The 18,479-nt window shown below is 40.3% G+C and overlaps 1 protein-coding gene across 1 annotated transcript in view; it reads right to left on the bottom strand.

Moving 5' to 3' along the window:
• The window catches only part of CORIN (corin, serine peptidase), a 720,658-nt gene that overhangs the window by 368,727 nt on the left and 333,452 nt on the right, over positions 1-18,479 (bottom strand). The window contains exon 5 of the mRNA XM_053703991.1: positions 545-726. Coding sequence (XP_053559966.1) covers positions 545-726 — 182 coding nt within the window. The remainder of the gene's footprint in view (positions 1-544; positions 727-18,479) is intronic.

Raw genomic sequence — 18,479 nt, 5'->3', positions numbered from 1 at the left:
AACGCAGTCGTGGTATTCAAAGTTCCACTTTTTGTACGCATTGGGTTTTGCTCACGCGCTAACTTTTACTTTTAACTCAAAAAAGCCTCTGTCTAGCGGTTAACATGCGAGTGTTAAATAGCCGCTCCACTCGTAATCTAGCATATATATGAGTGAAACAGTTTTTTTTTTTAAATGTATTTATGTTGTGTTTGGTGCACATTTATTTTTAGCCCTAACCCTTTACACGGGGTTTTCAGTTGCACTAACCTGATGAATACAAATTTAGATTGCGCTCGGCGGGTACACTTTTACTTCCAACTTGTAATACATGTGCAAGTTAGTACGGTCACGATATTGCAATATCGCTTCCAAGCTAACATAGCGCGCCACTTGTAATCAAGGCCTATGAATTGTTTTAAAATTGGGTCCCAAAGTCTAAGTTGCTAAATATCAAATTTTGCTTGAAAGCTAACAGATGATGATTATTTTTTGCCCTACTGTAGCCTATGCAAGTAGTACAGAAAGCATGCTTGTTTTACCAGCGCCAAACATAATACCGTACATTGCTTTCCTTTCTCTTGAAGTGGTGAGAAGCAAACACGGCTTGTGTTGTTGTTTTCTGCTTTCTCCCGAAACTGCGAGCAGCGAAGGAAATCTGGCCATGAGGAATTAACCATCTGAAGTACTGGTTCACAGCCTTCTTGAGCAGCCTCACAGAATGAACGACAGGGTAGCAGCGTATAACTACAGAGGAAACAAGACAACATTTTCAGAACATTTTTTAATGAACAGATATGATTATATTTCCTAGACATTTACCACTATCATTTTGTAAAATCATATTAAATATTTTTTTACTTTAAGAAACATTCTCTACATCTGTAGTTCAATGTGGGAAAAAAAGTGAGACTTTGGCCTTAATCCTATTGTTTGTTAAAATTGAGCCACTATAAAAAAAAAAAAAATATTCTGGTGACTCAATTTGAGTAACAGGTTGATATAATATTATATAACTAGTCCTAAAGCCCGTTCACAAGGGCCATTTTTTTGCAGTACAGCGTCCCATCCCTTGCGCTGTCTCGCTCCCCCTCTCTTTTTGCGCTCTCTCTCTCCCCTCTGTTTTGCTCGCTCTCTCTCTCCCCCCTCTCTTTGCGCGCTCTCTCTCCCCCATCTCTTTTGCGCTCTCTCTCCCCTCTCTTTTGCGCGCTCTCTCTCCCCCCTCTCTTTTGCGCTCTATTTCTCTCCCCCCCTCTCTTTGGTGCTCTCTCTCTCCCCCCTCTCTTTTACATTCTCTCTCTCCCCCCTCTCTTTTGTGCTCTCTCTCTACCCCTCTCTTTTGCGCTCTCTCTCCCCCTCTCTCTCTCTCTCTCTCCCTCGCTCTCTCTCCCCCTCTCTCTCTCCCCCCTCTCTGTCCCCCCTCTATCCTCCCTCTCTCTCTCTCTCCCCTCTCTCTCTCTCTCCCCCTCTCCCTCTCTATATCTACCCCCTCTCTCTATCTGGTATATATATACTGGTCTCTCTATCTCCCCCCTCTCTATCTCCCCCCCCCCTCCCCCCCCTCTCTCTCCCCCCCTCTCTCTCTCCCCCTCTCTTCTTTTGCTCTCTCTCCCCCTTTTCATTTGCTCTCTCTCTTCCCCTTTCTTTTGCTCTCTCTCCCCCCTCTTATTTTCTCCCCCCCCTCTGTTTTGCTCTCTCCCCCTCCCTCTCTTGCTCTTTCCCCTCTCTTATCCTATCTTTAGCTCTTTCCCATCTCTTTTGTTCTCTCCCCTGCTTTCTATCTCTCCCCTCTCTATCTCTCTCCCCTCTATCTCGCGTGCACGACCGCGCCCGGCCCCTCCCCCTTCATGCACGCCCCAGCCCCCTTCTACGCCGGGCCATGCCCCCGCTAATGCCCGGCCATGCTCACTTCTGTCCGCACCGCAGATCAGGTAGGGACTCTAAGGCCGGGTGTGTTTGTCCTTGTGCTGTCTCTACTGCGCATGACAGCTTCGGACAAACACACTTGGCCTTTTATATTATAGGATGACAGTTCACTATATAGTGGTCACTAATAACAGTCTCCTTATGCAGTCACTAATACCCTTTCCCTAGGGCGTCTGATCACTGTAACAGTGGTTCCTAAATTCCATAAGTGTGAACGTCCAGAAGTGGTTTATCTTGCTGCATCTTACCCCATAAAGGGGATTTGCTGTGTTTAAAACAATATGTGAGAGATTATATATCTAATTATCTTACCCAGAGTTCCCTGGTGCATTGGTAACCATGTATACGGAGTACTTCTAGAGGAAAGCAAGCGGGGGGATACTTGCCTAGATGGTGCTAATTTTATATACAATAATTCTATGGGCTCCATTTATGAAGCAGTGGATGCTGCTTCGGAGACGCATCATTTCAGGTTCGCCTGAGGCGGAAGTTAAGAAGCAGCGATCATAAGACCGCTGCTCCTTAACTTGTTCTCCACCTTTTAGGTGGCGGATTGAAATCATCCCGATTCGATCAGGATGATTGACAGCCCCTGCTAGCAGCTGATTGGCTGCCAGTGAGGAGGGGGCGGAATTGCCCAAGCATTTCACTAGAAATGCTTGTGCAATGTTAAATGCAGGACAGCGTATGCTGTTGACATATAGTGAGGTTGAGCGGTATAAATCTACCCCTAAATCTCTGATGTAACTCTTATCCTCTACCTCCCCATTGTAAAATTAAACTAAATCCTCCTTCACTACATTTAGCACTATCTGCTCCTGGCCCAGCCACTGAAACCACAGTTAACTCTATTTTTGATTAGGGTTAACTCAATGAAAAGAATCGGTTATTTAAAGGACCATTATACACTCATTTTTAATTAGCAAAAATGTTTTGTAGCTGATCTATTTATAAAGCCCCATAAAGTTTTTTTTAAAAAAATGTATAATTTTGCTTATTTTTAAAGAACATTGCTCTGATTTTCAGACTCCTAACCAAGCCCCAAAGTTTTTATGTGAATAAGTCGTCAGCTACCTTCTCCAGCTTGCTCCTGTTTGTGTAAAGAGGTCTTTTCATATGCAAAAGGAAGGGGTGAGGGGGGGAGTGTCTTATTTCCCACTTTGCAGATGGGCTTTCCAACTACGCTTTTCAACAGAGCCTAAACTGAAAGCTTCTCAGTAAGTTTTTAAACAGTTTTATACTTGATTTTTTATATCAGTATCTGTGCATACTTATTCTTTATAGTAGTGTCTATTACATGCAGTTATATGAAAATGAGTGTATACTGTCCCTTTAAGATTGCCCAAGTTTTAAAGGGACACTTAAACTCAATTTTTTTCTTAATGATTCAGGCAGATCATGCACTTTTAAGCAACTTTCTAATTTACACCTATTATCATTTTTTATTTCATTCTCTTGCTATCTTTATTTTAAAAGCAGGAATGTTAAAGGCTTTAGAGCTGGCCCATTTTTTGTTCAGAACCTGGATTATGCTTGCTTATTGGTTTGCTAAATGTAGCCACCATAAGCACGCTCTATCCGGGGTGCTGAACATAAAAGGTCCCGCTCCTAAGTTTTAAATTCCCTGTTTTTAAAGTAAAGATAGCAAGAGTACAAAGACAAAATGATAATAGGAGTAAATTAGAAGGTTTTATAAAATTTCATGCTCTATCTGAATCATGAAAGAAAACAATGAGTTTAGTATCCCTTTAAGTTGCTTAAATGCTGGTTGTAATTTTTAAGAAGCAGCATTAAAAAGGGTTCTGCATTGTAAGCAGCACATTTAATAGCTAAAATGTACCTAATTATTCTCATTAGTCTAATATAATGTCATAGGATAAGGTAACATATATTATGCCAATGTGGCGCTTCTGTCCTCTTCTATCCACTACAGATTACTGATCCTGGGTTGCGGCCTGGATCCTTGAATGTGCCTACTTATTCATCTTATCTGATACTATTTATAAGTCACCTAAGGACTTTTTTTAGGATTCTTTTGTCACTTCTCATTACATATTTTTTGTATTTTACTCATCACTGTGTGTATTTGACATACTATTGACATCAATACCTACCTAATTAGTGACTCACTGCCAAAGATTGCTCATTAACTACTAGCTACACATATTATGGGCACTGCCCTATTACTTCTCAGTAACATATATCCCCAAAAATATTATGTCAACTTAAAGAGACAAATATGTCAAAATTAAGCTTTCATGATCTAAATGCAGCATGCAGTTTTTTTTCCAGTATCAAATTCGGCCACTATTTTGTACACACCAGCTACTGAGCATGTGCAAGAATTCACAGTATATGCATATATGAGTCTTGATTTGCTGATGGTGCTCACATGATACAAAGCACAGGAAGATGAAAGGAAATCAGAAAAAAAATCTGTTCGTAAGTGTCATTGTATTGCCTTTAATTATGTGTTTGTTAGTTTATTGCAATTCCTTGTACTTTAGGGTTTCTTTAAAGGGACATGAAACCCATTTTTTTCTTTCATGATTTAGATAGAACATACAATTTTAAGCAAAATTCTAATTTACATCTATTATCAATTTTGTATTTGTTCTCCTTTGTATCTTTTGTTTGAAGAGCAGGGGAGTGTATAAACTTAGGGGCCGGCCCATTTCTGGAGCACTATATGTCAGCAGTCTTGCAAGAATGTTTTCCATTCACAAGAACACTAGATGGCAGCACTAGTTCATTTGAAACTAATTTATAAATGTTTGCTCTGTCTGAATCACAAAAGAAAAGTTTGTGGGTTATCATATTCCTTTAAAATGCAATAAATGAGGCATGGATATTCCTGGTGTGTAAGAAAACCTATTGGGTCTCTGTTAATAAAAACAAATACTTATTTTATCCACTGAATGATATGAGGATAAGAAGGTGTACATGTTGTATGCCTTGTGTCACACAATTGATATAAATATAATGGCCTATTTAAAGCATGAGTAGCTGACTACGTCATACTTCTGGTAAAACAAAGACTTGTAATGTGTTGCAGTTTGAAAGTTATGAAACTTTGTTTGTGAGGCTTTACAAAATTTCTAAATATGACTGCAAAGAGTTACAACACTGACCTGCAGAAATTAAAATAACAAGTAATTGATTTTCTCCAGAAAAATACATCATTATAAATTTTCAGGATTCAGATCGAACATGCAATTTTGAACAATGATTCTATTTACTTAAATTCTCAAATTTGCTTTGTTCTCTTGGTATTCTTTGTTAATGAGTAAACCTAGGTAGGCTCATAGGAGCTTAGGATACCATTGCAATGAACAATGTTGAGAAGCACTGCTGACAGATTGCTTAAGACACTTGCAAACTTCTGAGCTCCCCTAGAATTACTCTTTAAAATAAAAAAGGATAGCAAGAGAACCAAGCAAAATTAATAATATAAATAAATTGGAAAGTTGTTTAAAATGTCATGCTCTGTCCAATAAATGTAAGTTTAATTTAGAATTTACTGTCCCTTTAAATTGATGTTAAAAGATTAAACACTAAGGGCCAGATGATAAGAGGGTTTATCACGGGTGTTTGCATGCGTCGGGTTTATCGCTTGTATTACAAGTTATAAGTAAACGCGATCGATTTAGCGCAATTCAAGTTAGCGCTTCCTCAGAGCTCTCGTTAAATGTTTCGCGAAACAAAAAAGTGTCACAAAGCACATCAAAAGTACATTACAAAGTACACTTACCCTGATAATAACACCATCTAATAAAAAATATTTTAAAAAAAAATATGCACAAAAAAGTTATAAGAGCTCAAAGAAATTAAGTCTCCGGTGGTTAGAACAAAAAGGCAGGCAAAGGACTTTCACATTAAGATACATACATATACATGTCTAAAGATGGATATGTATGAATAAGTATATATATATAAAAATATATATATATAGTGTCTAGATTTGTGTACATATGCATTTATATGTGTATGTATGTATTTATATGTGTATATATGTATTTATAACACATATAAACACAAAAATAGATATGTGCACACATATAGACATATGTATATACTGCATTGGAGCCCTTTGCAGTTAAAGGGATACTAACCCAAATTTTTTCTTTAATGATTCAGATAGAGCATGCAAGTTTCTAATTTACTTCTACTATCAATTTTTATTCGTTCTCTTGCTAGTTAAAAAGTAGGAATTTAAAGCTTAGGAGCCAGCCCATTTTAAGTTCAGCACCATGGATAGCTCTTGCTTATTGGTGGATACAGTTAGCAAACCAATAAGCAAGCATAACCCAGGTTCTCAACCAAAAATGTTCTGGCGTCTTAAGCGTTACATTCCTGCTTTTTAAATAAAGATAGCAAGAGAAAGAAAAAATTATAATAGGAGTAAATCTGAAAGTTACTTAAAATTGCATGTTCTATCTGAATCATTAAAGAAAAAAAATGGGTTTAGTGTCCCTTTAAGTAGATGAAAATAAAATTTATGTTTACCTGATAATTTTTTTTATTTCCGGACATGGAAAGTCCACGACGTCATTCCAATTACTAGTGGGATATTCTCTCCTGGCCAGCAGGAGGAGGCAAAGAGCACCCCAGCAGAGCTGTTAAGTGTCACTTCCTTTACCATAACCCCCAAGTCATTCGGCTGAAGGGAAATGGAAAAAGAAGATAACACAAAGGTGTAGAGGTGCCTGAGGTTTAACAAAAAAATCTGTCTTCATAGGGTGTGATCGTGGACTCTCCATGTCTGGAAAGAAAGAAATTTATCAGGTAAGCATACATTTTCTTTTCTTTCCAAAGGACATGGAGAGTCCATGACATAATTCCAATTACTGGTAGGAACCAATACCCAAGCTAGAGGACACGGAATGAACAGGAGGGAGAACAAGACAGGGCAGACCTAAACAGAAGGCACCACCGCTTGAAGAACCTTTTTCCCAAAAGAGGCCCTCAGCCGAGGCAAAAGTATCAAATTTGTAAAACTTAGAAAAAGTATGCAGAGAGACCATGTAGCCGCCTTGCAAATCTGTTTCCACAGAAGCTTCATTTTTTAAAGCCCACGATGAGGAGACAGCCCTAGTAGAATGACTGTAATTTTCTCAGGAGGCGCTGTCCAGCAGTCTCATAAGCAAAACGAATCATTACTTCTCAACCAGAGGAAAGAGAAGTAGAAGAGGCCTTCTGACCCTTCCACTTTCCAGCTAGACAAACAAAAAGGGCAGAAGATTGACGAAAATCTTTAGTAGCCTGTAGGTAAAATTTTAGAGCACGCACATCTAAGTTATGCAAAAGACGTTCCTTATGAGAAGATGGATGTAGGACAAAGAGAGATGAACAAACAATGTCCCGATTAATGTTTCGATCCAAAACCACTTTAGGGAGAAAATCCCAACTTAGTACGAAGGACCACCTTATCCGCATAAAAAATAAGGTAAGGTGAATCACACAGCAGAGCTGAGAGTTCAGAAACTCTGCAAGCAGAGGAAATAGCAATACGAAACAAAACTTTCCAAGGTAACAACCTTATATCTATAGAATGCATTGGCTCAAATGGAGCCTGCCTGCAAAACTTTAAGCACAAGGTTCAAACTCCAAGGAGGAGCAACAGGTTTAAACACAGGCCTGGTTCTGACCAGGCCTGACAAAAGGATTGAACATCTAGCTCATCCGCAAGACGTTTGTAATAAAAGAATAGACAGTGCAGAAATCTGACCCCTTCAGAGAACTGACTGACAAACCCTTATCCAGACCTTCCTGGAGAAAAGACAAAATTCTAGGAATCCTGACCCTACTCCAAGAGAAGCCCTTCGATCACACCAATATAGGTATTTGCGCCATATCTTAATGGTACATTTTACGAGTAACTGGTTTGCAAGCCTGAAGCATAGTATCAATGACTGACTCATCAATCCACGCTTAGCCAAAACTAAGCATTTAATCTCCATGCAGTCAGCTTCAAAGAAACTAGATTTGGATGGAGAAAAGACCCTGAGTTAGAAGGTCCTTCCTCAGTGGTAACTTCCAAGGTGGAAGAGAAGACATCTTCACCGGTCTGCAAACCAGATCCTGCGAGGCCATGCCGAAGCAATTAGAATTACAGACGCTTTCTCCTGTTTTGATATGAGCAATGACTCGTGGAAGGGAGAGCAAAAGGAAGAAACAGGTATGCTAGACTGAGATCCCAAGGAACCACCAGAGCATCTATCAGGGTGGCCTGAGGATCTCTTGACCTTGAACCGTACTTTGTAAGCTTGCCGTTTGACGAGATGCCATCAGATCCAAATCCGGCACCCCCACTTGAGGGTTGACCTGGAGAACACCTCCGGGTGGAGAGCCCACTCCCGGGATGAAAGGTCTGTCTGTTCAGAAAATCCACCTCCCAATTGTCCACTCCTGGAATGTGAATGGCAGATAGAAAACAATTGTGAGCTCCACCCACTGAATAATGCGAGTCACCTCCTTCATGGTCAAGGAACTCTAAGTTTCCTCCTTGGTGGTTGATGTAAGCCACTGAGGTGATGTGTTGTCCGACTGAAATCTGGATAAACCGGGCTAAAGAAAAACTGAGGCCAAGCCATCAGGCATTGAAGATCGCTCTCAAGCTCCAAGATGTTTATGGGGGGAGAAGATTCCTCCCAAGTCCACAGGCCCTGAGCTTTTAATGAGCCCCAGACTGCTCCCCAGCCTAGCAGGCTGGTGTCCATGGTCACAATCACCCAGGAGGGTCTCCGGAAGCATGTGCCCTGAGGCAGATGATTCTGAGAAATCCACCACAAGAAGTGAGAGGTTTCTTGCTAAAGGATCCAGATCTCACTTCTGAGATAGATCTGAATGGTCTTCTTTCCATTGCCTGAACATACATAATTGTAGAGTTCTCAGATGGAATTGAGCAAAACGAATGATGTCCATGGAAGCGACCATCAGACCAATTACCTCCATGCATTGAGCCACTGACGGAGACGAACAGTAGACTGGAGAGAGAGGCAACAAGAAGTGAGAAGTTTGGATTTCCTGACCTCCGTCAGAAAAATCCTTATAGATAGGGAATCTATAATGGTCCCTAAGAAACACACCCTTGTAGTTGGAACAAGGGAACTCTTCTCCAGATTTACTTTCCATCCATGGGGACATAGAAAAGACAACAAGATCTCTTTATCAGAGTTTGCTAGTTGAAAAGATGACGCCTGAACCAAGATGTCTTCCAGGTAAGGTGCCACTGCAATTCCCTGAGACCTTACGACTGCCAAGAGCGCCCCCAGAACCTTTGTGAAAATTCTGGGAGCTGTTACAAGGCCAAATGGAAGAGCAACAAATTTAAAGTGCTTGTCTAGAAAAGCGAATCTCAAGAGTTGGTGATAATCCCTGTGAATAGGAACATGAAGGTATGCGCCCTTCAGGTCTATGGTTGTCATGAACTGACCCTCTTGGACCAAAGGAAGAATGGACCGAATGGTTTCCGATTTTAAGGACGGTACCCTGAGAAATTTGTTGAGACATTTTAGGTCTAAAATGGGTCAAAAAGTTCCCTCTTTTTTTGGGAACCACAAACAGATTTGAATAGAATCCCAGACCCTGTTCCCTTACCGAGACTGGAACAATCACTCCCAGGGAAGAAAGATCCTGAATGTAGCTTAAGAATTACTCTCTTTTTACCTGATCTGCAAATAATCTTGAGAGGAGAAATCTGCCCCTGGGAGGAAAAGTCTCGAATTCTATTTTGTAACCCTGAAATACTATGTCCACAGCCTAAAGGTATGGGACATTGCATATCCAAGCTTGTCGAAATAAGGAAATTCTGCCACCCACTTGATCCAATATCGGACCGGGGGCGGACCCTTCATGCTGACTTAGCCTCAGATGAATGCTTCTTTGACTGATTCCCCTTATTCCAAGTCTGACTGGATCTCCAAGAGAACTTGGACTGCTCTGGCTTGGAGGAGGAAGAGGAAGACTTTTGACCTTTGAGGTTATGAAAGAACAAACATTCGAATTTTGGCGACCCTTAGGTCTATTCTTCTTGTCTTGTGGAATAAAGGACCCCTTTCCACCTGTAATTTCAGAAATGTAGGTCTTGCCCTTGAAAGGTAGCGACAGGAGCTTGGACTTGGAGGTAACATCAGCTGACCAAGAGTTTAACTACAGAGCCCTGCGGGCTAGAACAGTGAAACCAGATATCTTGGCTCCCAGTCTAATGACTTGCATGTTGGCATCAGAGATAAAGGAATTGGCCAGCTTGAGAGCCTTGATCCTTTCTTGGATCTCCTCTAATGAATTCTCCTCTAAAATAAGCACGGATAAAGCATCACACCAATAAGATGCTGCGCTTGTTACCGTAGCAATACAAACAGCAGGTTGCCATTGTAATCCCTGATGAACGTACATTTTCTTTAAATAAGCCTTCAGCTTTTTATCCATGTGATCTTTAAAAGAACAGCTATCCTCTATAAGAATTGTGGTTCTCTTGGCTAGAGTAGAAATAGCTCCTTCCACCTTCGGCACAGTGAGCCATGAGTCCCAAATGGAGTCAGCAAAAGGAAACATCTTTTTAAAAATGGGAGGATAAAAGGGTATCTCTGGCTTATCCCATTCCTTTGATATGATCTCCGACACATGGTCTGGAACAGGAAATACTTCCATGGAAGAAGGAACATCATTGTATTTATTAAGTTTACTAGATTTTTTAGGGTTGACACCGATCGAAGAGTCGGAGTAATCCAAAGTAGCCAGTACCTCCTTTAGAAGTAAACAAAGGTGTTCAAGCTTAAAACTGAAGTTTACTTCTTCCAAATCAGTCAAAGGATTTATACGGTCAGAATCTGAGATCTCACCCTCAGAAGCTACCGAGGTATCATCCTCATCCGACTTATAGGGGAGGTCAACCACCACAGAAGAAGATGGAACAGACACCTTACTATCAGAAATATGCTTTGATTTCCTCTTGTGCCTCCCCGTCATGGGAAAAGCAGATAAAGCCGCAGATAGCGCAGAAGATATCTGTGCAGAAAAATCTATTGGTAAATACACGCCTCCAGGAGGCTGAGAGGAACCGCAGGGCACTGTATGTGATGCCATTGAGGCTTGGGGCGTTTTAAGAGAAAGCTGTGGCATATCCTGTACAGCATTATCTTGAGAGACATTAGGCTCAGAATGCAGTAATTTATCTTTAAACTTAAGCATCCTAGCTAAACATGAGGAACTAAATTGTATAGGCAAAACAATTTGGGCCTCCAGACAAAGTAAACATTTATCAAGAGAAACAGACTCCTGTTCAGAGTCTATAGCGTGAATTAATCCCACAAATAAAGGAATAAAAAAAATAACTTGAGAATGACTACTGTCACTTTAAGAGAGAATTAAGAGAGAATAAAGTGTGTGCCCTACACCTCAGTCAGCCTGAGGTGCCCTACCTGAACCTTCAAAGATATCCCCTGCCTCCCCTGCAGATCGGTCAAACGAGCCGTTACAAAAGAAAGCTCACATAAGAATGACACCGCTCCGCTCAGTGTCTTAAATGGAAGAGCGGTAAGTCACATGACTGGTAGAAAAAGAAACTGCGCAGCAGAGTAAAAAGCGCACGTCTCCTATAAGCCCTCAGATAAAACGGAATGCAGATGTCACAAAACATCCAAAATCCCCAAACATAAAATCAATAACTGAGAACGTTTCTTAGACTGCTTCCAGCTAATAAACATATTTTTTGAGTCCCAGAGTTACCGTCCCAAAAAAAAGTAAGGGAAGTTATTAACCCCTTAGTCTACACACATAGCTAAGTGCCTGCACACTGCCCCAAAGTAAATCCTAAAAAAAGGATTAAATATGTCCCAAAAGAATAATGCAGAAATTATTTTCCCAAGTGCAAGTCTCCCATACCTAGAAGACAAAAGCACTTACCTGCAAATCCAGCTGTCAGGCAGGAAGACAGCTTACAAGGCGTGAAAGGACACATATTCCTATCAGAGACCTGTAGAAAAAGAAAGAATAGAGTAACCAACTCTCGCTTTCTATAACTAGGGTAGCAATTATGTTAGAAAACAAAGCAAGGACAACCTCACCACTTTCTAACTGCTTAAAAGTCACCACTACTCTTACTAAAGAGATTGACGTTTACACAGCTAAACCCCAATCCTTGCATGCAGGGAAAAGTATCCATAAAAGGAATAAATATCTTCAGACACCAACTTCGCACATCCTCTATTGTCAGGATCTCCCTTGGACACCTGTCTTTCTCAGTTAACCCCTCCTACATTACCTTTAAATCCTGTCCACACCCTGTTCCTAGTGCTTAGTAATTTTGATTTCATTACCCTAGGAAGTCTGTCTCTGAGCTAAGCTACTTCACCTTTGAAACTTATATTGGAAATCTCTAGCTTGTCAAGTGAGCTGATTTGGTGAATCTGTTCACCTTTAAGAATACTTCATCTGTATCCCGTTTCCTAACCTGCCACAAACTACGGATTCAGACAACATTTATTCTGTTATAACAAGCCACATCATCTATCAAGATATATGTGAGGACTTCAACCGCTATTGAAAAAACTTTGCCAGTTCAACATAAGTTGTAATTCGCAACTTACAAAGGTCGCTTCTCTGCAAAAATCTTTCAGCTTGTTAGGCACCGAACAGCGTTTGGAGCTTGAGTGTGTGACGTCACTTGTCAGTCATACTGTCTGCTTCAGCAGCACGCCCCCTGTAACGCTCCGCTGTTCCTTCGTTTCAGTTTCTGTGTTTCATACGGACTGCTTCTTACTCACCAAATACTTTGGATACAGGTCACATATACTTTGTCTATCCAGACAACTCCTTCTCAATTTGCATTCCGATCTCAGAGAATAATTTGCTGCTATTATAACTACTCATAAGTTATAAGTATTCCTCTTATTAAATTCACTACTTATTAAGGCATTACTACAAGTGATTCTTGCCATAAATAAGACAGTGATACAAAATATATATATGGTCTACAGCTGAGTGTCAGAATTCTAGTCACAGGATACAAGGGGCAAACAGTAAAAGGATATCAGCCTTGTTAGTCCTGACAATATTACTAAGCCATGGCATCTGATCCAGTAGACCTTCCTCAGATTGTATTTAACCTTTCACAACATGTGGATCAAATGGGACAAGCCCTAAGAGATTTGGAAATAGAGAACCAATCTTTAAGGAGAGTGATTAGAGATTCTCTAACAACAAGACCAGAGCCATTCCCTGAGCCTGTAGCTTCCTTACCTGAACCTTTTTCAGGGAATAGGAAGCTATATCGACAATTTAAGACAGCATGCCTCCTCCTATTCACCCTCAAACCGAGAACATATTCCACGGAGAGAGTAAAGGTACTCACTGTGATATCATTCCTACGTGGAGAACCAAGGGTTTGGGCAGACGCTTCATTTGAAAGCAATCAACCTGTACTGGGTTCATTAGATGAGTTTTTCACTCAGATGGATGAACTTTACCTAGATACTGATTTCCAGATGACTGCAGAGATTGCAATGCGAAGTTTGAAACAAGGCAAACGTGTAGTGGAGGACTACATATCAGAATTCAAACAATACGCAAGGGATTCTCAATGGAATCCTATCGCCTTGCGTAATCAGTTTAGATTGGGCTTAGCAGACAATATAAAAGACGAGTTAGCCCGTACTGATATACCAAAAAGTTTGGAAGCTCTAATGAAACTCGTCATTCAAATTGACCGCAGATTAAGGGAGAGGAGGTCAGAAAGATTTCATACAGATCTAGTTCCAAAGCATCAGTCCTTCCAAAACACTTCACAAAGCAGTAAATCAACATCAGAACCAATGGAGATTGGCAAAGCTAGGGCTCCTCTAACACATGAAGAAAGGACCCGCAGAAGGCTAAATAGGCTGTGTATGTATTGTGCCAACTCAGCGCATACAGTCAGCGAATGTCCACTACTGCAAAATTCAAAGAAAAGTAAGTCTCATATCATATCAGCTACTAATACACCTAAAAGTACACATACTTACTGTATGCTTTCTGTGTCATTACAGTGGGATCATCGAAGAATACCATCTGAAGCTATAATTGACACTGGTGCTTATGGAAACTTCATTAATTCTGCTGTAGTCAATACTAATAAAATTCCCTGTGTGTTAAAGCATACTCCAGTGTCAGTTCGTGTCATTGATGGTTCTTCCATCGCTAGTGGTCCTATCACTCATAAGACAATACCACTATTAGTAACCACTTCATCTGGTCATTCTGAATATATCGAATTTGATGTATTACCTTCTCCTTTGTTCCCTATTGTTTTAGGTATCACTTGGTGTAAAAAGCATAAACCATTACTAAATTGGGAAACACTTGAAGTTACTTTTACATCTTCGTACTGTATTGAAAATTGCTCCTCCATTTACCCAATTTTAGAAATAGTGACTCAGCTTCCGCAGATTCCACAGCAATATTCCGATTTTGCTGATGTCTTCAGCAAGACCGAGGCCAAGACTTTACCACCCCATCGAGTGTACGATTGTCCGATAGATATTAAACCTGGATCTTCTATCCCTTTCGGACGTTTGTACCCACTGTCAACGCCAGAATTAGAACATCTAAAGACCTATTTACAAGATAATCTACGAAAAGGATTTATTCGTCCATCCACCTCCTCAGCCGGTGCCGGCATGTTCTTCGTAAAGAACAAGGATGGATCACTTCGTCCAATCATCGATTATCGCGAATTAAATCAGCGTACAATTAAAAATCGATACCCTCTCCCACTTATTCCTGAATTGATCGAGCGCCTACAAGATGCCACAATTTACACTAAATTGGACCTTAGAGGAGCTTACAATTTGATACGAATTTGAGAAGGCGATGAGTGGCTAACAGCTTTCAGGACCAGGTACGGACTCTTCGAGTACCTGGTCATGCCATTCGGGCTTTGTAACGCCCCAGGAACATTCCAGCATTTTATAAATGACGTATTTCGTGACCTTCTTGATATCTGTATTGTCATTTACCTTGATGATATCCTTATCTACTCCACCTCATATCATGATCATGTGAAACATGTTCGAACCGTTCTGTCCAGATTAAGATCACATCACCTTTATGCAAAATTAGACAAATGTGAGTTCCACTCTAAATCAATCTCCTTTCTAGGATATAACATCACTCCAAAAGGAATAGCAATGCAGGAGGATAAGGTTGAAGCAGTTAAGAATTGGTGTATCCCAAAAACAAAGAAAGAACTCCAGAGATTCCTTGGGTTCACAAACTATTATAGGAAATTCGTGAAAGACTTCTCCAAAATAGCCAGACCATTAACCCAGCTCACAAGTTCTACTACCAAGTTTCACTGGACTAATGAAGCAAATAGTGCGTTCGAACATCTAAAATCATTGATAACTTCAGCACCAATTCTACGGTTCCCTGATGCTAAACTACAGTATATTCTCGAGGTTGATGCATCAGAGTATGCACTAGGAGCCATACTTTCTCAAAAAACATCTATCACTGAAGCTTTACATCCAGTGGCGTTTTACTCCAAAGTCCTATCATCAGCGGAGATTAACTATCCCGTGGGAGAGAAAGAACTCCTGGCTATTAAAAGGGCCTTAGAACATTGGAGACATCTTCTAGAGGGTACTATTCTTCCTATAATCATTTATACAGATCATAAGAATTTAGAATTCCTCCAAACGAACAAAACTCTTTCATCACGGCAGGTACGGTGGAGCTTATTTTTCACGAGGTTCAATTTCCATATCATTTACAGACCTTCATCAAAAAACGGAAAGGCTGATGCTTTATCAAGAAAGGATCTACCTCAACAAATTCATACAGAATCCATTCCTATCATTCCTAGGAGCAGGTTTATAGGTTTAACACCGTATCTAATAACAGCTTTTAAAGAAGCTTATTCTAATGACAAGAGGCTTTCCGATTATGACCTGGTTTCAGGAGATGAGGGTCTGCTGTTTCATGAAGGAAAATTATATGTTCCAGAAATTCTTAGACCAGACATCCTAACTTTACATCATGACTCTCCACTTGCAGGTCATCAAGGCGTAAGGCGAACTCTTGAGTTGATCTCCAGGAAGTTCTGGTGGCCATCTATGTCAAGCAGTATAAAGTCATACGTGTTATCTTGTGCAACTTGCACAACCTCAAAAACTGAAAAAAGGACTCCTTATGGCCTTCTTATGCCATTACCAATCCCATCTCTTCCATGGCAACACATTTCTATGAACTTTATAGTTGAATTACCACTTTCATCAGGCAAAAATACCATCATGGTTGTGGTTGATCTTTTAACAAAGATGGCTCACTTCCTACCTTACCACAAAGTACCAACCGCTTCCGAAACTGCCGAACTTTTCATGAACAACATTGTACGTCTGCATGGATTCCCTAAAATTATTACCTCAGACCGAGGCACTCAGTTTACCTCACGTTTCTGGAGATCACTTACAAGTTTGTTACACATTGATCATCGTCTCACAACATCTTTCCATCCCCAGACTAATGGACAGGTAGAGCGTGTGAATCAGTGGCTAGAGCAGTATATCCGCTGTTTTTGCTCATACCAACAGAATCAGTGGTATACTTACCTTCCGATGGCTGAATTTGCTTTTAACAATTCCCAAAACTCATCCACTAAAATGACTCCTTTCCAGGCAAACTATGGGTTTCATCCCATCTCCTTTCCGAGTGCTGGATTACCAGGAGATTCTCCATCTCTCTGTCCAAATGCTAATGAATTCACAGCAGAGTTTTCAACCATACATAAAACTTTGCAAGAGAACATCTCATCTGCACAAGAACGACAAACTCATTACTACAATCTACGTAGACGTCCTGCTCCCAACTACGCTGTAGGCGAGTTAGTCTGGTTATCCACAAAAAACCTGAAATTAAACATTCCTAGTAAAAAATTAGGTGGGAAGTACATTGGACCATTTCAGATCTCAAGCATTGTTAACCCAAATGCGATCACTCTACATCTTCCTGATACTTTGCGGATACATCCCACGTTCCATGTCTCGTTGCTGAAACCCTACAATCAGACAAGGACTCCGGGTTTGATCTTACCTCCTACGGCCACTCTACCTGAGTTGGATGAATATGAAGTTGAGACTATTGTTGATTCTCGCATCTTCAATGGTCAGTTACAGTATTTGGTGCATTGGTCTGGTTATTCTTCAGAAGAGGACTCCTGGGAGCCTTCCGAGGATGTACATGCTACGAAAAAGGTCTCCTTGTTTCATCGACGGTTTCCGGACCGGCCTGGTCCTTAACGTCTCCTCATGTACCTTAGGGGGGGGAATACCTTTATATCCTGTCCACACCCTGTTCCTAGTGCTTAGTAATTTTGATTTCATTACCCTAGGAAGTCTGTCTCTGAGCTAAGCTACTTCCCCTTTGAAACTTATATTGGAAATCTCTAGCTTGTCAAGTGAGCTGATTTGGTGAATCTGTTCACCTTTAAGAATACTTCATCTGTATCCCGTTTCCTAGCCTGCCACAAACTACGGATTCAGACAACATTTATTCTGTTATAACAAGCCACATCATCTATCAAGATATATGTGAGGACTTCAACCGCTATTGAAAAAACTTTGCCAGTTCAACATAAGTTGTAATTCGCAACTTACAAAGGTCGCTTCTCTGCAAAAATCTTTCAGCTTGTTAGGCACCGAACAGCGTTTGGAGCTTGAGCGTGTGACGTCACTTGTCAGTCATACTGTCTGCTTCAGCAGCACGCCCCCTGTAACGCTCCGCTGTTCCTTCGTTTCAGTTTCTGTGTTTCATACGGACTGCTTCTTACTCACCAAATACTTTGGATACAGGTCACATATACTTTGTCTATCCAGACAACTCCTTCTCAATTTGCATTCCGATCTCAGAGAATAATTTGCTGCTATTATAACTACTCATAAGTTATAAGTATTCCTCTTATTAAATTCACTACTTATTAAGGCATTACTACAAGTGATTCTTGCCATAAATAAGACAGTGATACAAAATATATATATGGTCTACAGCTGAGTGTCAGAATTCTAATCACAGGATACAAGGGGCAAACAGTAAAAGGATATCAGCCTTGTTAGTCCTGACATCTATTGACAGAGGCAAAGAGAATGACTGGGGGTTATGGGTAAGGGAAGTGACACTTAACAGCTCTGCTGGGGTGCTCTTTGCCTCCTCCTGCTGGCCAGGAGAGAATATCCCACTAGTAATTGGAAGGACGTTGTGGACTCTCCATGTCTAAGGAAAGAAAACATGTAAAAGCATATTTATACAATATTAATTTTTAAAGTGTTATAGTGTGTATTTACTGCAAATATTTCCCATTCCAATGTTCTGCAGATAACAGAATATGTTCTATGTATTTATAAATAGATATTCCAATATACAGTATATCTGTATATATGTATACATAGGTATAGATATATATTGTACCAAAATACCATAAGATATATGTAGAAATATGTATTTATGAATAAATACAACATATTCTTCTATGTGAAGAACATTGGAATGTGAAATATTCATATTTCCCTGTCGGGTTAGCACACTTGAGAATATGCAATCGG

The sequence above is a fragment of the Bombina bombina genome, chromosome 2 (genome assembly GCF_027579735.1).
Source record: "Bombina bombina isolate aBomBom1 chromosome 2, aBomBom1.pri, whole genome shotgun sequence".
Lineage (NCBI taxonomy): Eukaryota > Metazoa > Chordata > Amphibia > Anura > Bombinatoridae > Bombina > Bombina bombina.
The sequence above is the reverse complement of the archived record's forward strand: the minus strand, read 5'-3'. Positions and strand labels throughout refer to the sequence as shown.